This window comes from Zosterops lateralis, assembly GCF_965231275.1.
Source record: "Zosterops lateralis genome assembly, chromosome: 11".
In the NCBI taxonomy this organism is placed as follows: domain Eukaryota; kingdom Metazoa; phylum Chordata; class Aves; order Passeriformes; family Zosteropidae; genus Zosterops; species Zosterops lateralis.
The window spans coordinates 21,836,922-21,860,326 of record NC_139771.1 but is presented as its reverse complement, the minus strand read 5'-3'; the positions used below and the strand labels follow the sequence as shown (position 1 = coordinate 21,860,326).

Here is a 23,405-nt window from a genome sequence, read left to right as displayed (position 1 = left end):
TTCCCAAGGGAGAGTTATTCACTCTGAGCCCTGCTCTCCAGGATGCAGGGAATAAATTCCTTCTTGCTTTGCTTTGCTTGCACACAGAGCTCTGCTTCAGCTATTAAACTGTCTTGATCTCAGCCCAGGAGTTTCTTGGCTTTTGCTCTGCCCATCCTGTAGGGAGAGTGAGCCAGTGAAGGGGCTCAGGTGGTGCCTGGGACTGATGCCCCCCGTGTCTCACGTTTCCACAAGAGGCTGCAGCAAGGAGCAGCAGGTCTGTCTCCTCCACACACACACAGAGCTCCCCTGGGCTCAGGGCTGACACCATGCTGGGGACACCCTGCTCAGCAGCACTCCCTTGGCACAGCCCTCCCTGCAGCAGCACGGAGCTCAGGTGTGCTTTAGCCTGATGTGCTGCACTTTAACCAGGTGAATTCCACACAGACCCAGCCACCACCTGCCCCAGGGTGGCTGTGAGATGCCCCCAGAGCCAAGAGCAGTGGAACTCTTCTGATTATATTTGAAGGGCTCTAAATGCTGTTCTTGACTAAATGGAATAGAAAGGAAAAAGAGATTCAAGATGAGAAGCACAAGTGTTATAGCAAATTCTGAGAAAATAGTGAAAAATAGTCCCATTTATTTGAAGATCTGTCAATAACTGGTGTGTATTAAGGAGCACAATCTGGAGTAAAAACAATTACTTAAAGGCTGAACTAGATCCTAGAAACATTCCTGTAAAATTCTGTGGCACTTCAGCTGCTTGTCTGGAAAATGCAGAGCAGATTCACAAAACCCAGACATTTTAATTTAAAAAAATAGTTACAATTCTTCAACTTGGTTTCACTCTTACATACAAAATGAAACAAGATGACATAACTAAGTTATTAGAAAAGCTCTACAGATCTAAGAAGTGTTTTACCAAGCCAACAGGGGAGTTGAGGTAAAAGACTGGTTTTCTTCATTGGTTTGACTCATCTGTTCTCCACCGACAGAATGGACAACAATTATGCTGGAGTATGAGGAGCTCATAGTCTTCTGTGTGGAACATCTGTTAATTAGGAACAGATTTAAAACAAGTTAGCCCGTGCCCTGCTCAAAGAAAATGCAAACTGAGCTCAATGGCTGCTCAACAGCACAGATATTCTGGAACTACCATCACAGAGAATTGGTCCTCTTGGTTTCAATCACCTGAGATTCCACAGCCTGGAACAGAGCAGCAAGCACTTCAGAGACCTCTGCCAGTGCTGCTGAGAACCACAAACCCCTTAACTACTTTTGCAAAAGGATGGACAATTAGGCAGTTGTGTAAGCAAACATGACTGAATCCCAGCATTTCAAAAAGTCATTTCTGAGTGAAGCAGGAGCAGGACTGAACCACAAGATAACAGTCACTGACTGATTTTCCTTCCTAGACTAGGCTTCAAGTCAGAGAGACAGAGCAAAAGGAAATAAATATAAAACAGCTTCTGTTGGTCATCCAAGGTTTGCTCAAGAGGCTCTGACTTGCTGTCAGGGCAACTTCTCAAATTCAGCTTCGGCCAAGCCTTCCAAGGCAGCTGTTCCTCTGTCTATCACACAGCTCGGAGCTGGGGTTTCACTGCTCTGTCTCGCTCTGTCTTTACCTCATTGAGGAATTTGCTGAGTACACTCTAGAGTACAAGGTGTCAATGACTAGCCCCATCATCCCTTGTCTGTCTCCAGCCCTCCCCAGCGCGGTTACCTGGAAGCAGGAGGGGCACATGGTGATGGAGGCGTCGGGCAGCAGGGAGCGGTAGAACTGCCACCGCAGCGGCGGCGGCCAGCGCTTGACCAGCACGTCCCTGCGGCTCATGGCGCGCAGCACGGCGCGGCTCACCACCACGGGCACGAACTGCGAGCCGCCCTGCTGCACGGAGAGAGGGGCTGTTACCGACTGCACGGGAGAGAAGTGCCGTTACTGCCAGCCCCTTGGGGGCTGTGAGATGTTTTAAAAAGCAGAATAACACTCGGTAGAAGATAAGGCAGAACTGGCCCAAGCCTTGTCCCACCAAAGTCCCTGCCGGTTCTATCAAACCCTGCCAGGTTTTTACCAAAACCTCCAGCAGCAGCACATCCAGCCACGCCTGTTTCCAGTGAGCTTCCCTTACCTCTTTAACACAATTCCTTGCAAATAACAGCCATGCTCAGTCTCTGTGAAACCCCCACAGTAAGGCCGGCTCTAAAGGTGTGTTGCTGCTGTACCAGTGCACGGTGAGGAAACAAAATTCCAGGAGTGTTTAGTTTAAAAACTTTTGTTGTTTTGTGAGGTTTGTGTTTGTTTGTTTTGGGGGGGTTGTGTGGGTTTTGCTGGTTTGTTTGTTTTGAGAGGTTTTGTTTGTGTTCTTAAGGGAAGAGTTAACTAGTTAGTCCATTTCTCTCTCAAGAGCCATCCCTCTCCCAGTCCCCTCCTCTGCAGCTCTTTGTACCACATACACACCACAAAAGCAGCTTTGTAAAGTAAATTTTTCTATTAATTTCTGTTAGTAGACACAGCTACAGTTCTTACCTCAAAGCTCAGTTTTGCTGTAAAGGGATCATCATCCTCAATAATAATATCTGTACTGTCATCAAGCCTCAAACTCTGAGTATCTGGACGCATGTCTTAAGGAAGGACAAGAATTCCTGTAAAAGTGGCTCTGCTGACCACAGCCAGCACTGACAGAATCAGTATGAGAGCACCCCAGCAGGACCAGTTCCCTTGCTGCTTCAAAGTAACTCAAACTGTAATGACAGTGCCCAGGTCTTTATAATAAGTACCAAGAAAGCCTTGCTGGGATTTCCAGTGGCTGGGGAAGTTTATCACTGCAGCTGCTGTAGAGCAGCAAGTCTGACCACAGCCAGGCATGACATCAGCTCTTACCCTTCCACAGATGACAGAGCAGAGGAAGCAATCTATTGAAGCTACAATTTTGGGCAGCTTTAGTCAGAGTTTGTGTGCCCTTGTGCATTACTCTACATCTCATATTCTATAACCCCCTTGCAACCAGGAGCTCTGGATGCCAAAGCATTCCAGACCAGATCTCAGCAGGAACAGTTGTGAAGAGCTACTTCCCTTGGCTGAGAGAAGGCAGCCTCTAAAGGAAGCTGTTATTGGAAGCAACACACTCCAGATTCCCCCCATCCTTGTCAGAAAGCAGTTCACACAGAATAGGTAAAGCATGGCACTCCACTGTTAAAAATAAACACTGCACAGGATTATAAATAAACTGCCCTGATGGAAAAGTGTCCTGACAATATTAGGTTTAGTTAAACCATACTTTGGTTGTTATACTAACATGACAAAAAAACAAGATCCAATTGTACTTACATCAGTCATACAACAAAAAGCAAGGTTTAAAGCTAAGGGTAAGAGATAAACTCTAAATTGTTTAAATTTTTCCCTAAGAAAAGGAAACCAATTCTAATCAAAAGGATACGGTCACTCAGCATCTCTTGCCATTTATTCTCTCTTTTACTCACTCTTGGAGCTTCAAGATCAATGAGAGCTACAGCTTCTTCATCTGTGATGCCATCTTCCAAATAGAACTCAACCAGATGCAGCACCTCTAAAAGGGGGGAAAGGCAGGAAGTGTTTGACCTGCAGGAACTCAGGAGATGCCTCATGGCAGATACTGTGCTCCTTCACATCAGTGGTGTTCTGCCCACCTTCTCTCATGAAACAAGTTAAATAAAATAAAATTGCAGCAAACCAAACCCCCTGAACCTCTGTGTTCACCTTCACAGAACATCACTAGATGTATTTCAGTGTCTGGCAATAAAACAATGCTGTGCTGCTGCTCTGCAGTGAGAGCCAGCAACTTAGTCAAATTTAGCAACAGTAAAGGAACATTTGTTTGGCCAAACAACAGTGCAGAGGGAAGAAATCAAGCACTGACCTACTCTGTTAACATTTATCTATTGCAAAGCACGAGCAAACCCGAGGTCCCAACGCACCGTAGGAGGAGGCTGAGAAGACAAAAGGCTGCCTGCAGTTAATGCAGACATTCCCCAGGTTATTCAGCAAAGGGTTGTTGGTGGAGCACCTGTAACACAGGGGCACGAGCTCCTGAAAAGACAGATTGAGAGCATGGTAATCTCAGACTGGCACATCCTCAACTCTTTGTTTTCAATTAAATACGGGCCCTTTCGGCTGACAGCACCGATACAACACCAGCGCCAGCCGGGAGAAGCGCTGCTGTGAAATCAGATCCTTCAACATCTGAAAGTGCTTTCCCTTTTTAACAAACCAGCAAGTTTTCCCATTAAAAATAGCTGTCTTCACCATTTTAACTATTAAATTTTCACCTTGCCTTTGCAGTAACAGAAGTAGAATTCTGCATCAAATACACAGGGACAAAAGAAGCTGAAGAGAAGTTTACTGAAGCAAAGTTTTTTTTTCTCTAAGATTTGGTCAAATTTAGGTTCTCCAATTAATTCCTTTCTTTTCAAGAGCAGAGTTATTTTAGGCAGTTCTTAAAGGGTGTGTTTCTATTATTTCAGGAGGCCAGGTGCATGTTCACTGGTACAATGCAATTTATTTTTAGTGAGCACTCCCTGAGAAATGGCTTTATAGAACACTGCAGAAAGCCAGACTTCAGTGAAAGAAGAAAAGGTGTTAAAGTAAGATTTACGGAAGGAAGGTCACTGAAGGGATGGAGGGAGGAGGGAGGGAGTGTTAGGAGTGGGACAAATGAAAGTGACCTCCAGCTGGAGAGAGAGACAAAGACTGTAGAACAATAGCATGTGAACGGGGGGAAAAAAGGGCTTGGAAGAATTAATCGGCAGCAAGGAAGGTGACTGCAAGAGAGGAGAGGGAGGATGGAAGCTGCCCACAAAGAGAGGGCTGATTTTAATTTGCTCTCAGGAGCAGAAGGAAGTCTGACTTGAAGAACAACAATAAAAAGACTGTGTTTCCAGCAGAAATATAATTATATCACAGAGCCATGCATAATACATTTCAGATTGTTTTGTGCACACAGGAACTCATATTCTAGGATTAGGCCACATATTAATGATTAACATGAAACACATTCCAGCTTACTTCACTGTCATGGAATGGCTTGGATCGGATTGTCAGGCTGCCCAGCTCCACGGATTTCTGGAACCTGTCTGGGATCTGCAGTCCCTGCAGCTTGTCATAGGCATGACGAGCCAATTTATATGCACCAAGAGCTTTACTCTGCTTTGCCAGGGCCAATAATGTATTGCTATAATTTAATTAAGGAATAAAAATACATACTGCATTTAGGAAAAAATGCAATACACTGTCTAATCATAGAAGTTGTGCAATGAAGCACATCCAACACAAGGATCTCAAACAGGCTTTATCCAGAGAAATGTACAGAACTTCATTTACAAACACATGTGAAAGGACTATCAAAATATCAGTGGGCAGTTATTAGCAAGGTAAGGAATTGACCCTAGGTAAAGGCTGCTATGGTTAAATATTCTGACTCCATTTACAGTATTTCAGTAATTTTGAAGTGCATGCATTTTCCCCCAGCCACAAGAAAACCCAAATCCAAACATTTTTAACAGCATAAGTAACCCACTGACACTGAGTAAATACACCATCCAAAGCCAGAAATGAGGTGAAACCCAGATGATGCCTCCCTATGGCATACAGTGACCTTCTGGCTATCTCTTACAGAAAGGTGCATTTCACTCACACAGCCCATTTAGGAACCTCCCCAGAGGCTCACAAAGCCATGCAGATGTTGGCCTGACAGACCGCACAGGGCTCATGGAAAGCAAAAGCCCCTGGGTTTCCCTGCCTCTGTCTCAGTTCAGTCTCCTTGCAACAACACTGTCAAGATTCAGAGCCAACATCCTTTAGCAGTGACTGGTGTCCTAGAACTTGCTCCTCTGGCACAGGTGACACACCAGACTGGGCAGGTGCTCAAGGTGGCCTAAGAGAGTTACATGGTAGTTGGTTTGCACAGCTCTCCAAAACTGTAACAAATAAACCAGTGCAGCTCAGCACACAATAGTTTGAAGATGCTGATTGTTCCTGAGGGATGAAAGTCAGTTCCCATTAATGATAACTAACAGCTGACACTGAAGATTCCCTGCAGGACATCCCTGCCTTGGACCAACAGCAGTTATTCCTTTCATGTATCACATGATAACTGCTAGATTTTATACTGTATTGGAAGGATACACTTTTGAGATCCCCAAAGGAGTCTCCTTTGTTAAGCTGTGAAGCAGAAACCTGGAAATATTGAAGAGAGTTTCAGGCAAGTGGAAGCTGAAAGGCTCCTCCTGTGGTATGAAAAACAAAGACACATTTCTAAGCTGGAAAACCAACAACTTACATCAGTAAGCAACACAGCACAAGGCATCTCTAGTACTGTGTTTCTTTCATCTGTTGAGAAAAGAGGTGTTGACAGAACATAACAAGTGGATTTTGCATGTCTTTATCACCAAAGCTCACGCCTGATACACACAGAAAAGAGAGACAGAGAGATCAGAGTAGCTAAGAGAGAACCTTTAACAGGTTATTTAAAAATGAGGGCAGCCTGCACAGTCACAGTGCAGAGTCTCTAGCACTGTGAGATCTGCAGCAGTCTGACAGCAAAGACTCCACAGCACAGAGCCTTCTTTTAGGCAAAGGCACAGGGCAAGGGTTCTCTAATGCTCTACAACAGGTATTTGCACCAACAGGGATGACAACACGACTCTAATTGCTGGCATTAGTGGGAGCTCCTCACTCGTGACTGCACATCAGTGACACACGTAGCACCCTGTGGAAATCCCTAGGCTAGCCTGCCTTCTGTTCAACCCTGTTTTCCAAGGACTGAGGGAAAAACTGACCCTGGCCTGTGCAGGAGCAGAGGCTCGGGTACCATGGGACCAAACCAAGGCAACCAACAAAAAGGGCCAAGGGCAGGAGGAAGGTCAGGCACTGGAACAGCCCTGCCCCACCTGCAGCTCTAAAGAGCTGAGCAAGTTCTTGTACAGGACAGCTGAAAACTGTATAATAAAATAAAATTAAGTTAAATAAATAAAGTTACTATACAGTATCACTGATGTACATTCAGTATTTAATTCCCTGTAAAGTCCTAGTTATTTCTGGACTCCCTAAGGAAAAAAGCTCAGGAAACATAAATAAACAATTCTAAAGTGGGTATCTTACAGTGTATCTTTGAATAAAGTGGTAGACATGGTAAACTTCTGCCAAATGCTGGAAGTCATGAAACTTCTGCAACATTTCAGTCTGCTGTCCTTCGTTCTCTGTGGGAGGCAAAGGCATTGGTGTCAGTCTCGAAGAGCAGTCTATGGGGTGACAGATCAGCTGAACTAAACCCAAAGGTACTTAGAGCACCAGGCAAAAGGCAGCATTCCCAACCTTCTGTATTCATTACCACTAAACGACACCTATTAACACCTCTCTCCCAGTGACATACATTTGGGAGACAAGATGACAGCTGGGAAACAATCAGTTTTACCTGTTGGCAGAAATAATTTGTAACCCCCCCTAACCTATGTTCCAACACTTGAGGTAACTTACTCTCCAACATCTTTTATTTACTAGCAGCCCTGCAGGCAATGGGTGTGGTGGGAAGGTGCAGGAGGATACACGGTCCCAGGAGGCACCGTTTTCATCCCAGCCAGACTTCAGCAGGAGCCTTGTGCCTGCTGATGTCGCTGGTTTGTTTATTTGTTTTAAATTAGCACATGGGAAAAACAGGGGACTACAAAAATAGCACAAGCCCGAGATATGCACAGCATTAAGAAACCCAAATCAAACCACCCGGCGGTGAAGCAGCTGCAGCAACGCTCTCACAATGCAGGAGCTGTTTGTCTACGTGCACAATAAGGTGACAAACACACACTTCCTTTGGGTGACTCACCTTGGGCTATCTCTAAACACTGCATGGAAAGCATCCAGTAATAATAGGCTGCGTCGTTAAATCGGCTTTCCACCACGGCATTGTGTGTTAACTGCTCCAGCACCCGCACGGCCTCTCTCTGCCTGCCAGCCTTGTGAAACGCTGCCCAGCCCAAAACAAAGAGGGGTTTACACTGTGATTACATCAATTAATGGAAATTAATGGTTTTGAATTGAGAGCAGACTATTCAGCCCGTATCAAACACTCTGTCCAGGGCAGGATAAAAGGGATTATACACTGATATTTTCCTCCTTGGAAGCAGTGACACTAATGGAACATGAGAAGAACCTGTAGGTATTTTGAAGCTTTTACACTGTCTCAGCAACTCTTGAGTTCAAGGAGTGTGTATAATACTGGTTACTGGGGTTTTTTTAAATAGAAAAGAGAGAAGATGCTGTGATGATTAGATCTCTGTACAAACACAGTGATCTCCAAACACTGCAAATCACAACTTCACTCAAAACTACAATAAATTGTTGGAAGTCAGTGCTCTGGTGTGTATGAATAATTTAAAAGTATTGTGCTGAATACTTTAAAAGGGTACAGCTACTACACCCTTCTGTCATTTACTAACAGCATCTCCTTTTCTGATGCACCAAGTAACACCTTGAATTCTCACTTGGCAAATGTACATTGGCAAACAATGGACCTATATCTAGATGCCATAATTTTTGATAGATCAACCACATTTTCCTATAAAATAAGGAGATTTCCAATATGAAAACATGGATTATATTTGGTTTTGAATACCACTGATAAGAAATTTGCCAGGGCAGAGTCTGCATATTCTGTAGGGGAGAACTATGGAGTAAATATGGAGCAAGTATTGATCTGTCAGTGACATTCTCACCTTTTTGTGCTTCTTCAAATCGATCACTCTCTGCCAGCCACTGAGCATAAGGGACATAGACATCATCTTTGAATTCAGGATGCTTTTCACTCAGAGCAAATGCCTGACAAAAAAAAAATAAAATCTTAGAATATTGCATGGTTTAAATAGTTAAAGGGTTTAAAATATTCCATGGGATCAATCCTTCAACTCTAAGAAAATTCACAATGAAACATATACACAGAATAGAGAGTATAATCCCTATTTTCTCCAGCATGAAACTTATGTGTTTTAAAATAAAAAGCAATCAATAACAAAAGAAAAGAAGCTTAGCATAATAACAGACTGACTATTGAAACAGAAAGACTTGAAAGTGATTATCTAGGAAATTTACTAGATTTCCCAGCAAGAGACAAAAAAATATTTGTATTTTTACTGAATATCTCTTCTAAAGAAATTGAAGTATCACTATAAATGCAGTTTAGATTCACTTTCAGAAAACCACACCACCAGCAGCCACACGCTGGCACACACGATTAACTGGAATACTCTGAATCCTTCTGCAGAAGCCTCTCTGCCTCTCCCTCACTGCAGTGCTGAGGGAGCCAGACATCTGCCTCCCTTTTTTGTTGCAACCAGTGACAGTAAGAAGCAGATTTCTGGTTTTCAAAACAGAAATCAAGGGCACACTCACTTCTTCCCAGCGATGAGTCTCCACGTGGAGCTGCACCAACGCATTCAGGTCACCAACCTTCATGTAGGTCTCTGCAGCATAACCAGGGTTATCCAGTTGCTTAAAATAGAAGGCACATTTGGCCAGAGGCTCACGCTCAGCTTTATCCAGTTTTCGAGCAATTTCGATTAACCTAGACTCAGCAGAAAGAAGGCAGATGTTTCAGATGCTGCCTTGGTGCTTTGCCTTTTAATTATTGTCATAACTTCACCTCTAATCAGTTAACATTTAATAAACATCCTAATACTAGTACCATGCAACACTGTTCAGTTTCAGTAAACATTCCAAATAGCTTTTTCCTTTTGCAAACTCAAACCCCTTCCTTCCCTCTTTGCTCCCACATTCAGCTCCATATCTCAGACTCAGTGCAGATGGAAGGAGGGAACACGTCCTGCATGACTCAGTGGCAGAGGACACACTTCCCCAAACCTGACCTGAGCAAGAGGCTCCTGAATAAATATCACCCCCTGTGCCACACAGCAAAACAGAGGCAAGGCCAGCCTGAGGGGCCTGACCAAGATGTTAATGCAGCTCAGCAAATGACCCCAAGTGCCACCTACATTGATGAGAAATGACCAGCAACAGGAGTGCCCACAGAATCTCTAAAGACTCTGTGCTCCAGGTGACTTTTCTATCCTCTAGATGATTATCCTAAACAGCTGAAAACAGCAGCAGTGGGCTACCTGATACAATTACTGCTGTGATGGTTACTCTGAAGGCATTCAGGCTATTTTATTTATGCAACTTTTAAAACATTTTTAATCACAGATGTGTTTCAGATACTCAATCTGATATAAAGGCAGATACCAAATACATTTGTTCTTACTTTAAAATTAAGTGGAATTCATAATATCTCATTCAGGCTTTTATTATGCATTATGTCATATTATATATATAACATATATATATTATATCATATTATATATTTGAGGTGGCAGAGAACCTACATATCCACCCAGCCGTGGTCCCCGCTGATCTCGATGGCCTTCACGTGCTCTCCAGCAGAGAGGTACATCTGCACTGCTGCCTTTGGGTCATTGATGTCCTTGGCCCAGTCTGCTTGTTTTTTTATCAGCATCTTTGTGTCCTTGGGATCTCCAGATCCCAGAAATTCCTGCAACAGTGCAATACAAAAGTCTGCGTTACCTTCTCACAAATGTTGTTACAGTCTAAACTCTAAAATAGATAAAGGCTTTTGTAATGACTATCATGATGCTTCCCAAGCACAGAAATACTCCATGGAGGGCAATATGCACTGAGCCAGCCTTCAGCAGCTCATCATCAAGGCCCCATGTCTGGGAGGAAGCAATGTAGACATTTAGACAGTTTTCAATTAAACAAAAAGCAGGAGACTGTGGCCAGGCCCAGAGAAGGACAATGCAGGTGCCTCAGAGGCAACACTGATGTTCTCTCTTGCTCTCTGCTAAGCCCAGTTTGGTGGGTACAAGTTATGATTTCTGCAAGCTTGTCAGGAACAGGCCTTCCCAAAACAAAAGGGTACTCATCTAAAAACTCTAATAGAACAATTCCAAGCTTCAGATTTTCTCTTGCGAGCCAAGCAGGTATGGATTCATTCTCAAAGACAACCCAGCCCCAGCCACATTCAGTTAACAACAGCACATCCTCTTAGTTACATGCTGACATCAGGATGCCCCACCACAAATCAACTGAAGGCTGAAATAATTATCAAATGTCTTTGCAGGAAACAAGATATTTTAAAAAATATATATCCATGAAATTCTTTTATAAAGACAGAACCACAGCTGCTCAAAAGTGAGACTGCTCTGAAGCACTGCTTGGACCTGTGGAAGGAATGCAAACACCAAGCCTGGACCCTGTGTTGACAACCATTTTGGAAATATTTCTAATAGTTAGTTCAGCTTCTTCTGCCAATACTAAAGCTCTGGCACCATATGGTTCACATCTGTTGACATCATGTGCCAGGAAAAAAATATAAAACCCCCCTTCAACACCAGAAGATCGATTAAGGGCAATTTTGTCTGTTAACAGAACAGGCTACTGCCCATTAAACAGCTTCTATCAAAAGAAAAATCAGAGCAGAGGAAAAATAACAGGTGGGAAAAGAGTGGAAAACTGTGTACCCTCTGTGTTTCTGGCAAATTCTGACTGAGGTTTAAAATACCAAAACCAAAACCAAAGCAACAAATGGGCAAAAACCTCTAGAGCAGATCTGGTTCACCAGTGCAATTCAGGAGTTACAGCCAGAGCTGCTCCCCATCTGTGCCAGCTCTGAGCCCCAGGCCTCCCTCCTGCAGCTCCAGGAGCAGCTTCCCAGGTATCTGACAGCTCTGAGTGTGGAAAACTGCACTGAAGAGTGCAAACAGTCTCTTTGGCATGACTTGTTTTGCAGCTTAGGTCACCAAAATAAGCCCAGAATCAAAAGCTAAGCTCAGCTTCTCATAGTATAAAGAGTCTTTTTGTGAGTTGCCAATAATTAGTGATCTGGTGCTGTGATAAAGAGCCTGTGACCAGATATCAAAGGACTCCCAACCTCTGCCTCCAGTCTGGACCCTCCACCCAGAACTCATCAAAGTCATGCACAAGAAAGCAGGTTCTGTGGTTCTTTGAATAATTCTGGCAGCATCAGTGAAAACAACGCCACAAACCCACACTCCTCCCCCATGTATCTTTCCTTGGATAAATAACTGGCAAACAAGGGGGGTTTACATGTTCTCCACATCCTGTGCACTCCCTGGACAAGAAGCTGCCTTACAAAGTACCTTAAATTTCTCAGCATGGAATGACTCTGAAGTATAGGAGACATGAGACCTCTTGCTCTCTACTGGTTAAATTTAGACATGATTGCAGCCAAGAATTAAAAGATTCTTACAGAGACTTATGGGAACGTTTTCCTGTATGAATTACATTTATGTTCAAGAGGAGCCAAAACACTGAAGCTAACAAAGACTCATCTGCCAAAAATAGCGGAAGTCGGGCTTACATCAGCAAAGCCCCCAAATGTTTCTGTTGAGCTCTTGGAAGAAAAAGATCTCTCTGCAGCATGGCTTGGGGAATCTCTGCTAAAGAGTTTCTGTGCATGTCATGGTGAATTCTTTGTCCTGGATTGCGCAGAATAGGGCTCTGATGAGTGATGAATGAGACTAAACAGTGCATGCATTCTCCAGATTTTTGATAAGAAAACACCACAGAAGACTTAAAAGCCAAGTAATGCTTCTTATCACCATATAAAAACATCACTTTTTAGAATTATGTTTGATTTATTCCTACATGGAAACAGAGTTTTAAAAAAAGCCAAGACTCTGTATCTTTGGAAGAAATTCTGTAGTAAACAAAAATATTCTAGGTTAGCATATTATCCAGTTTTTAAAATGCATAGACATAGCATTTTAAAATGCTGACTTACTCTAATCCATAAATATTTTTTTTATTATAATATGGGTGCTGCCTTGTCATCTTTGGAGGACAAACAAATAAAAAGGAACTCTTGAATGAGCTAATGGAGAAGGAGTCATAAACCCAAAATTTTTAATTTTTGATAGAAGGAAAATTACTATGGATAATACTGTAATTATAAAAATCACTGGTGGTCTCCACCAAAAGAATTCACTGAAAAGCCCTGAATTTCCACAGCCATATTTGAGACTCTACAAAACACAACCTGCTGCCTTGGTAGCAGACTCCAAAAGGAAAATGCCACCGTCACACCCAGGCCAGAGACACTCTTCCCCTTATAACAAATACCTGAGAAAATACAATTGGAACTCAAAGCCCACACTTGTTCCAAACCTTTAGCAGGCTCATTCTTTGGAAACAGCTCAGGTAGGTCAGTGTTTCTGTGCCCAGGAGGTACCTTGGCGTGGTCGAACATGCGCAGGTCCGAGTACATCTCCAGGGCCAGGCCCTCGTGGCCACTCCTCTTGTACAGCTTTGCTGCCTCCTGGAACTTCCCCTGGTAGGCATAAACATCTGCCAGGAACAGGTCGTTGTTGTTCTCTCCCTGCTTCTTACGGTCCTGGAAAATAAAAAATACTGAAGAGAGATGTAGAAAATATTCTAGATGATCAGGACCTAGGTGAGAAATAGCCATTGAGGAATTAAGATTTTTCAGGCTCATATTTTAACTGTTAATAATTAAAATCTGGAACGGGATAGCATAATTATGCCTCTCCTACATTTCTGGTGAATTTATAATTAAAGGATTAAATCCCTTCTTAATTAAAATTACGAAGAGCAAAATTAAATGTCACTATACAAACCAAAGAGATGAAAAGTCAGTTCTCTTGATTTCACACAGGAAAATGAACACATGCTATCATTATGCCAGTCTATTTTAAAAAAGGCATATGATGGGCTCCTCATTTTCTCCCTGCAATCTCACCAGCATATAATTTGGCTACATTAACAATATGTGCAGGTGGGATGACAAACAGGAGGATAACTGCCAGCAATAAGTAGATTCAGACAGTATGTTAGCCTGCCTCTGGATACAAACCAGTGACACCTCCACAGAAAAGGGGGCTTAGTGCAGACCTTTGTCCTGTGTTAGAGAAAAGTTCACTGCAACCAGCAGGGATTTTTACAGCAGCAGGACTGCTCTGCAGACGTGAAGACAAGGAGTGTATCTTTTAAGAGAAGGTGCAAATCTAATTAACACAAGGAAGAGGAATTCCCTTTATGCCATCTCCTAGCAGATCTTTAAGCATTATCTTGCCATCTCTGCAGAAGGACAAGGGTGATGAGTGTATTTTCAAGTGCTCATGACAGACAGTTATTGTTGGGTGAAATTCTATCAAGAAGTGTGAAAAGAATAGGAAGGAGTGATTAGAGCACAGTACAGAAGTACGGAATCCCAAATTCTATTTCCAGTTGTCACAGACTTGTCATGAGACCCCAAGTTTGTAATTTCATTTCTCTGGGCCTGTTTCTGTCTCTGCAAGGAGGAGATAATAGTAATTACCTACCTCCAGGGGGTAGGGAAAGGCTTAACAGACTCATGTTTATGAAGTATTCTGTACTAAGCTCTGTCAGCACAGGAGTATTCTACCAATTATTAATTGAATATTGAACATTTCTCCAGTTCTCCTGAAGACAGTTTCCGAAGTTCTCATCCCACACCCACATTCTTGTCCATGAAGTTCCAATCCTATGATTAGAACTTGAGTCACTTCTATGAATCAGGATTTTTCACTTCAGACATATCTCAAACAGTCAGAAGCACTATCCAAACAAAAGTCCTTCCAAAACAGAAAATACTGATTTTGGCACAGTAGTAAGTTTAAGAAAATACACCTTCCTGAACACTGGCTTACCTCTATGCTGCTGATCAGCTCTAAATATCGAAGGTCTCGTACCCGGGTAAATGCCTGTTGAAAACAATTTTTAAAAAGGAGTAAAAGGTATTAACTTGAAAACCCAGAAAAACCCCAATATTATTCTTCATGAATCAAACTGTCTTCATGCAAAAAGGACAGGCAGAAGTCTGCTGGGTCTGGGTTTGTGCAGTCCTGGCAGGAAAGGAGACAAGGTACAACCAAAACAGCCCAGCCCTGACAGGAGCAGCACAGCAGGGAGTGGGAGCTGTGCCTGTCAGTCCCCCAAGAAATGCAGTGTGTCAATTAAAATATCACATGCTTTTGTTCTGGCTATTTTACACCTTCTCCATTTTGTTGTGAGGTGTGACACAGGCAAGGAAATTTCAGGAAACTGTTACAGGGAAGGGCACGTAACTGATTGTATTGTCAAAGCCTGCTGCATATGCTCCTAGGTTTTAAACCATTCCGAAAATCCAGCATGAAAGGAGCTCAGAGAGAGGAAAGGAAGTAAGAAGACGATAAGATAAAAGCACTGTAAGGCAGTGTAATATCTTTGCAAATGGAGATAAATGTGCAACCCGAAGTCCCAAGTGGCAAAGTCACGTACAAGTTGCAGCAGCTCAGCATTTATTCCTGACATGCATCACAAAACAGAAATTTAACTCTTTGGGCTGCACATTCAAGACTTCCAACCAAAATAATACTTAAGAGGGCAGAGAATATTCTGCTTACATCGGATTGGACTAGGAACTGTGAGAGCCTTTAATGTCAAGAAGCTTTTTGTTTGAATTAATCCGCTCTAATTCTAAGAGGGCACTACTTTAAAATTCCAAGGAGGCACTGAAAACTTCTTTTTAAAAGTATCTATTTGCATAAAGCCATCCATGAGACTGGAATTATTCTGATGCGTCTACTTAAGGAAAAAAAAAAAAAAAAGAAAAAGAAAGCATTTAATTTCCTTTTTTATAAAAAAAAATCTGTTATTAAAAGATGCCTATCATTACAGACCATTCTCAGTGTATTTTTAGAATGTTTTGTCTTTCATACAATATTCATGACATTGAACTCAGTTTGCTCTCTTTTACTCGAGAAGAGCTGGTGAAAGAGAAAGTATTTTATGCCAGAGAAAACTCAGTTCTTCAGTCTATGCCCGCTCACAGACCACTCCCCAAATCAAGGCACATCACACAGAAAAGAGCTGAAATGATCCTATCCCGTCACCGCTGCCTTCACACAACCTTAATGGGTAAATAACAAAGAATAGGCAATCTTCACATCTGTACTGAGGTAATATTAAATATTTAGGAGGAAAAAGGGCAAGTTTGAATCCCTAAGGAAGGTGGGGGCCGAAGCCAGGTGAGCATCCTCTGCTGCCACCCGGTGGGCGCTGCTGAGCGGCTTCCCAGTTCTGCTCCCTAAACCCAACAACGCCAGCTTCCTTTCTACCCATCACTTTGATTTAGAACGCGGCATTTATCTAGAGAGATACATTCGATTTCAGGTCAAAACCTCCTCTAAAATCCTGAGTTTATCACAAACAATTGGTTTGGTTTTGGAATAAGACACACTAAAGATAAGTGAGGCAGTAAGCCAGGAACACCACGTGCATTCTAGTCATAAAACACACATTATACATATACACAGACAAATATATATAAATATCACACCCAAGATTTCTGCTAAAGGAGTAAAGAAATGCTTTACCTTTTTAGCAGTTTCAAACTCCAGCCCTTCCAAGGCTTCCATGGCCAGCTCCCTCCAGTCAGCATCAGTCACTCCTAAACACGCAATTTGATAGGCTTCTTTAAACATTTTTCGTTCCAGATATTGATACATGGGAGCAGACTGAGGATTGTCATAGAAAAAAACATGTATCAGGAAGCAGAATACTGAGATGTATCAGTGAAATTCTCTGCATATATTGGGAAAAAAAGAAATTCTAATCACAACTGTTACAAGCTGCCCAGACATCTCAGTTTTGTACACAGAGAGAACAACATTCTGGGGTGATCGTTATCATATCTTTAGACAAGCTGGGTTAATTACATTCCAAACTCATCCATTTTGAAATTTTCAGTTCCTGGCAATATTAGGAAGTAGTTAGGAATGCAAATTCTTCTGGGAATTGCACATGGTAAATATGACGTAGACTGAGGTTTTTCAGTCCTCTGGAAGCAGAGCAAAGGAGGGGCAGTGTGTTCTCAGGGGCCAAGAGCACGAGGAGTGGCCCCACTGCTGGGTGTGATGTGTCCCTGGGAACATCCAGGGATGGGAAGGGGGGTCACGGGGAAGGAAAGCGACCCTCCTGTCCCAGCCTCGAGGGCAAGGCTGTTCTACCCAGGCCCCAGAGACACTCAGGCCCTACAGGAAATCCCAGGGGGAGCTGCCAGCTGCTGCAGGGTGACACACACAGACAGTTCCCTCTGAGGGAACAGGGAGCCCTGCAGCACCACTGCCCCAACCTGGGTTTGCAACCCCAGCACGATGCAGGTCCATTCCTGGGTTATTTTCATCAATTTATCTGAAAACTGTACACCCTTTGGTACTCCCTGTCTCTAAAAGCATAGCCTTGGACAAGCTGCCTCTGTGACAGTGCACAGTAATTCTGTGGGACCTTGTGCCCAAGGCAGACAGGAGTGTTCAAGGCCTGGGGATCCTGTCTGATCCTGCCCACCACCCTGGACAACCCAGAGCCTCCCCAGGGACCTGCCCAGGCCCTCAGGGGACAGAGGTCTGTAACACAGGTGTGCATTAGTCCATACAAGCACAGGACATTCTGCCTTCTACCACACAGGTACTATATATTCAGACTAAAATATTCCATTTAAATATTGCCTAAAGACATCTAGATGAAGCAACAATAAAACAGTATTTGATGTATTCAAGAAAAATGAAATTACAATGGGGAAAAGCTATGCAGAGAACACAGTAAAAATCCTGCAGGAGGTAAGGCCTGCACTGTATTAGATTATGTGCATTTGCAAGTAGAAAGGGAGAATCAAAAACAACAATTACCAACAGCAAAAAGGAAGCTAGCTTAATTACTGCCAAAGAAACAAAAATAAAATAGATCACACAATATAACTTAACAACGAAGAAAGTGTGAACTGCAATCATTTTAGTAATGAAATACAAGTAAATCTCAGAAAAGCTTCTTCACTTGTTAAACATTCATGTTTATGAGATATAAAGCAACACTTAATGAGATTAAAGGATTACCTGTGGAACTTCAACTGCTGACATAGAGAAAACATGAAGGCAGAAGATCTTGGAGCCATTGTAACCCACAACAAAGCCTTGCAGTTTTTGCTGGTGGACAGGGAAGTTGCTAGCTTTGATATTGAGGTAACCCCCTCCAGAAAAGCAAAGCATATCCTCACACTGGGTATTCCAGGCCACGCTATTAGCATTGGGTTCCTAAGGAGCAAAACATCTCAGGATTACAACTGATCACGTCTTTGCTAAGAAACATCCCTCCTTCAGCTGGAGTGTTTGACCCCTTACAGCCTGGTGTGTACACACACACCAATTATTCACATTTGCAATATCCTAAAGCCTAGAATATTCCTAAACAGATTCATAGGGAATTCATGTATTTTACATTTTAATACTCAGCTATAATTGTTTTGCCTTTTATGTATATTTACTAGTGATCTCTACAATCAATCTGTAGAACATAATACCAAATTCCACAATAATATACTGCTAGTTAGCACATTTAATTGATCATTTCTCAGTCCATTACACAAAGGAAGTTGCAGACCCTATCTTTGCAGCACTCCATCTTTGCTATCCAGTGTGTTCTGAAAACATTTAATCAACATTAATAAGTGACTGCTAAACTGCCAATGAAGAGACCATTATCATGATTTCTTTTATAGCCTATGAATACCCAACGAACAAAGATGTTTAGGCTTTAATTCTGTTTGTAGTAATGATAAAACTAAAATGCTCATTAACTGTAATGCTTCAGAAGGAAGCAGGGCAGAGTTCTAAATTAAACTGAAAAGGTCACATGTCTAAGAGCTCTTTATTCAGCTGTTGCTCACATAGATTTCAAGTCTTCTCCTTTTTACTCCACCATCTCTGAGAGAGTGCTTTTGATAAACAGATCACAGCTAAATTCTACAAGATGCGATAAATCGCTTAAATGAGTTACACGCATTTCTACACAGCGACACTTTTGGGATGTCCTGTGCGCCCGCCTCCTCCCTTTCCCAAAAGCCCAGTGAGGTAAATCCTCACCTGAAAGAGCAGCTCCTTGGTGTGGATGTCGTAGACCAGGCAGGTGTCGTTCTCGTCCACCACGGCCAGCTTGTTGCGGGACGCGCTCATGTCCAGGCAGCGCACGGCCGTCGACTGCTTCAGCAGCACGATCGCCAGAGCGTTGTCCACAAAGATCTTCAGGATCTGGGAACAAACCACCCCTCAGACATTTCTGTCCCCAGCACTGGGTAAAAACTCAGTGCTGCCTGAAGTGTGAAATTGGAAGCTTTTGCAGAGACAAACTGCAATAAAATTAGGGAAATGCTTCCAGTTTGAGGTCTCTTGAGCAGACTGGCTGCTACAACACGCTCTAGGTCACAAGCCTGTTCAGAAAAATCAGAGGCCAGGCATCCTGAGTTCTCCACTAGTTACACAATTTCATTATACAGGAATATATAACATACAGAAGACACACAGGATCTCAACTTCCTTGCTACCTCTGGGCTCCAGTTTGACACTTCCAGCTGCCACCTGGTGTGTGAACCAGACAGCACCTACACCTGGAGAACAGCCACACCCTCACAAGTGCTCATCAGGAGACATGTACACACCTCCAACCTCCACTAAAGGCAAACCTGCTCTCTCCACCAACAACTCAATTTTTGTCAGTTGATACTAACATCTCACAGATTTCTAGACACAGTTAAACAAATCTGTATGAATTTTACTGTCAGTGAATGCGAAAGACCGAAGTAATTAATTTCTAAACGAGACTGTCAAATAAAATTCTAAGCTGTAAAAGAGCCTGCTGCTCCTAAGGTCTCCCTCTAAGAGCACAGGACACATTTTATTTGCAGTGGAAAGACAAATACCAGACATAATGTGTTACCTGACCATTCTTCAGACCAACTAAGAGGCCTTCTCTTCCTGGAGGTCCTCCAATTACTTTAATGTAACGAATGAGAGATTCCATCAGCCATTCTCGCTCTTTAACACCACTAAATGAGAGGCACTGCAGTCTCTTCTCCTAAAGACACAGCAAGATAGAAAACACAGCCTGGAGGTGAAAACAAAAATCTTGTGTGTGATGTTTATACCTATACTAGCAGGTGTGTCTACTTTTACATTTAAAAATCATAAAGTCAAATACTCAGTGTAATGGGTGAATTCTTTAAGATTTTCCAATCCTACGAGTGAACGAAACCAAACACCCTCAATCTTTTTGTAGTTGTTCTCTCTCACCCAAAAGTACCCCTGAATTCTGTGCTAATTGATCAAATTCACTATAGAGCCAGCTTTACTGAACCAGAGTCACCTGAGCCATGCCACAGGGGCTGCCCACAGCAGGTGAGCCCTGCAGGGCACAGCAGGGCTGCCTTGGGAACTGCTGCAGCAGCTCCCACAGAACAGTCACATCCTGCCAGCCACTGACAGGGACAGCTCCCTTGAACACTGAGCACACCCCACGACTATTCTAGCTTTTAATGCACATACCTGGCATAAAATAATGTGATCTGAACACACCACCAGCAAGTTACATTCGAATTTCTTTATGATCTTTTCTTTCACCCGGTAGTACATATCTGCAGAGTCATCCGAGTACAACTCATAAATCAGGATTTTCTCTGGCATCTGGATGGCTAATCTGTTTTTGTAGATTGCAATTTTCTTCACAAGCTCTCTGCCTTTTATCCTAACTAGAAAGAAAAAACACCAAAATTATGAACTATAAGCTGACACAAAAATAACATACAGATATCATAGAACTAATACACTAAAATTGAATCTCCTTAGAGCACCTCTAAAATTTAAAGCACATTCCTGCTCAGATATATTTGTGATATATTTGCTGCTCTGCATCTACGTAATCTACTAACCCTGTCACAGTTTACCACCCTCTATGAACAGCACATTCTGGAGCAGTACTTCGAATCCTTGCCATAAAAAGCCAGCAGAAACGAAGAAACAAAATAAGCACAAATGCTTGAGGTTACAAGTAAGGAAAATAAAAGCTAAATATAACACATAGTATTTTTATCTCATTTTCAGAGACTAAAACCTTATTTTAAGAGCCCTTGTCCTTTCCAGTCCCTGTGCCAATCCTCACAACTTTCATTAAACTCGTCAGTGCTGAACTTGCACACTCCAAGTTTGCACTCTCCTTGTGCAAAGGGTGTTCCACAGTTTGACTGCCAAACTGACAACAGCCTGGCAGGTACATGCAGCGTATATCCCAGTGTCCTGATGGATATTAATTAAAACAAACTGCATGAGGCTTTGGCCTGCCTGCAAGTGTGGAATTACCTTTCTGTTCCGTGATGAGGTGCTGGACAATAACATCAGTCATGTTGTCCCTGTAGGCGTAGCGATCTTTGTAGAGGCCATGGACAGTGCTGAAAATCAGCTGGTAGAAGGAGATGGTTCCATCCTGACACCCTACTGCCTGAACACAAGAAGGGAGTGATTTTAGTTAACTGGTACTTACAGGTGGGAATTGGCTGTGTGGTGTTTATATGAACACCATGCCCCTTTTCCGGTACAATGAACACACAGACACCAGTTACAGCTCATTCATATTTATCCATGGTACAAGTGCAAAGCAGAATGAGGACTGATCTTTGCACAGACCACAGAAACCACCAAGCTGGGTGGGGGCCTTGGGTTTACTTGGCTGGGATTTTGGTTAGATTTTTTGTGGAGGGGATGCGTTTGTTTGTTCTTTTTTAAATTTGTTTTAATTCTCTTCCAACTAGTACAGGACTCAAGAGTGCAGCACTTTGGGCTGACAGTTGCCCTGTAGGCATGTTCTTCCCATCATGGAATTAGATTTGGTCAATTCCAGAAGTTATTAGCTGATATTTTTAATTATTTTTCCCTCCACATTTTTAATCAAAATGCAGCAAATGCCTTACCACTTGAGAGCAGGTGTTATGCTCTTTACATCCTTCTTACAGCTCAGATTTTACTTTTGTGGGATATTTGTAATTCCAGTTGCAGTTCTATGACCCCCCTAGACACTGCTGAGGTTCTACTGCCTTGGTAGGAATGTCCAAGCAACTAAGTGGAAAATGTATAATCTTACTTTAAGTAGCAAATTCCCTGTGAAAATGTTAGAAAAACGTCCCTACTCACCACATAGTTGGAGTCTGGTTTAACCTTGCAGGTCCACACCCAGCTGCTCTGCTCTCCCACAGAGCCCAGGCGTACCCCGTCCCTTGTGAAGAGAGAAACCTGCCTGTCTGAACCTCCCAGCAGGAGATACTCTCCTTTAGTAAAGTAGCTGATGCAGCACGGGTCAAAATTGAGCACTCTGTCCTTCCCAATCTACAGTGGAAAATAAAACAAACAGAAAACAATCAAAAACTTTAACAAAAGGATTATTTCATCTTTCCTGAAGGCAACAAGTGCCATCACTGATACCATTCATCTCCTCCATGCATGGCTTTTCAACACCCAGGACCCCTGGATATAGTAAGATGCCCAAAGGCAGCTCTAAAATATGTCCAAGAATCCCTCCAGTCTCAAACCATTCTGCTCAGAATGCAACAACCCACAAAACCCCTTTAACCAGCTGAAAAAACCCACAAAGATCTTCTCCACAAACCAGTGAACCATGTCACAGAAGTCAGCAGAGTTGTGAGGGTTTTAATGGAAGAACTGCAAGAAAGCAGCTAAGCTGCTTTGTGAGAAACAAGAGCTGAAGGAGTAATGGTTAAAAAAAAATAGACTCATAAAAGGCTGGGAAAACAGAAGACATTTAATGTAACTAATAAAGCACCAGTATAAAAACATTTAGGCAGTGGGACACAAAACAGAACCAAAAATACCCTGTGACTCCTGAATAAACTCTCTAAGACATACCTGCTTGCCACTCAGGTGGTAAAAGGAAAGCTTCTGTCCCCAGTCTGCCACAGCTAAAATGTCATTGCGTTCATCTCTGGAAAAAAAAAAAAAAAAAAAAGGAAAAGTAGTAATCCTACAGCAATTTATTAACAAATTTCTTAGAGCAACAGAACCAAGTGGCAGAATAGCAAAATTCACTTCACGTTCCTCTTTAAAAGTCACAAACTGAAAGGACAGTGATTTGTCATTTAAACCTGTGGAAAACAGCTTGGGGACACAAAATCAGAACCAGTCTCCTCTACAGGAATAACTCAAAGCTTGAGAGGGTGGTCAGGCTCTGCTCCCAGGGAGCAGGGACACAACAAGAAGAAATGGCCTCAAGCTGTGCCAGGCAAGGTTTAGTTTGGGTATTGGGAAAATTTCTTCCCTGAAAAGGCTGTCCAGCCCTGGCACAGGGAAGGTGGTGGAGTCCCCATCCCTGGAGGGATTTAAAAGACCTGTGGATGTGGCACTTGGGGACAGGTGTTAGTGGTGGCCCTGGCATTGCTGTGGGAATGGCTGGACTCGATGTCTCAAAGTGCTTTTCCAATCTAAACAATCCCATGTCTCCAGTATAAAGGTAACTTGTT

The 23,405-nt window shown here is 42.8% G+C and overlaps 1 protein-coding gene across 2 annotated transcripts in view; it reads right to left on the bottom strand.

The window, feature by feature from the left end:
* Positions 1-607: 607 nt before the first annotated feature.
* The window catches only part of IFT122 (intraflagellar transport 122), a 28,006-nt gene continuing 5,208 nt past the window's right edge, over positions 608-23,405 (bottom strand). The window contains exons 8-29 of one of the 2 annotated variants that reach the window (XM_083869801.1): positions 22,795-22,870; positions 22,066-22,257; positions 21,238-21,376; positions 20,428-20,630; positions 19,823-19,960; positions 18,973-19,137; positions 17,947-18,144; positions 16,432-16,572; positions 14,725-14,778; positions 13,266-13,427; positions 10,381-10,547; positions 9,395-9,566; positions 8,722-8,824; positions 7,833-7,973; positions 7,115-7,212; positions 6,140-6,240; positions 5,021-5,186; positions 3,934-4,045; positions 3,417-3,545; positions 2,507-2,589; positions 1,703-1,867; positions 608-1,030 (exon numbers count right to left, since the gene is read on the bottom strand). In XM_083869801.1, the coding sequence (XP_083725927.1) occupies positions 941-1,030; positions 1,703-1,867; positions 2,507-2,589; positions 3,417-3,545; positions 3,934-4,045; positions 5,021-5,186; positions 6,140-6,240; positions 7,115-7,212; positions 7,833-7,973; positions 8,722-8,824; positions 9,395-9,566; positions 10,381-10,547; positions 13,266-13,427; positions 14,725-14,778; positions 16,432-16,572; positions 17,947-18,144; positions 18,973-19,137; positions 19,823-19,960; positions 20,428-20,630; positions 21,238-21,376; positions 22,066-22,257; positions 22,795-22,870 (2,995 nt within the window). In that variant the 3' untranslated portion in view covers positions 608-940. The remainder of the gene's footprint in view (positions 1,031-1,702; positions 1,868-2,506; positions 2,590-3,416; positions 3,546-3,933; positions 4,046-5,020; positions 5,187-6,139; positions 6,241-7,114; positions 7,213-7,832; positions 7,974-8,721; positions 8,825-9,394; positions 9,567-10,380; positions 10,548-13,265; positions 13,428-14,724; positions 14,779-16,431; positions 16,573-17,946; positions 18,145-18,972; positions 19,138-19,822; positions 19,961-20,427; positions 20,631-21,237; positions 21,377-22,065; positions 22,258-22,794; positions 22,871-23,405) is intronic. The other variant, XM_083869802.1, reaches the window with a different exon arrangement.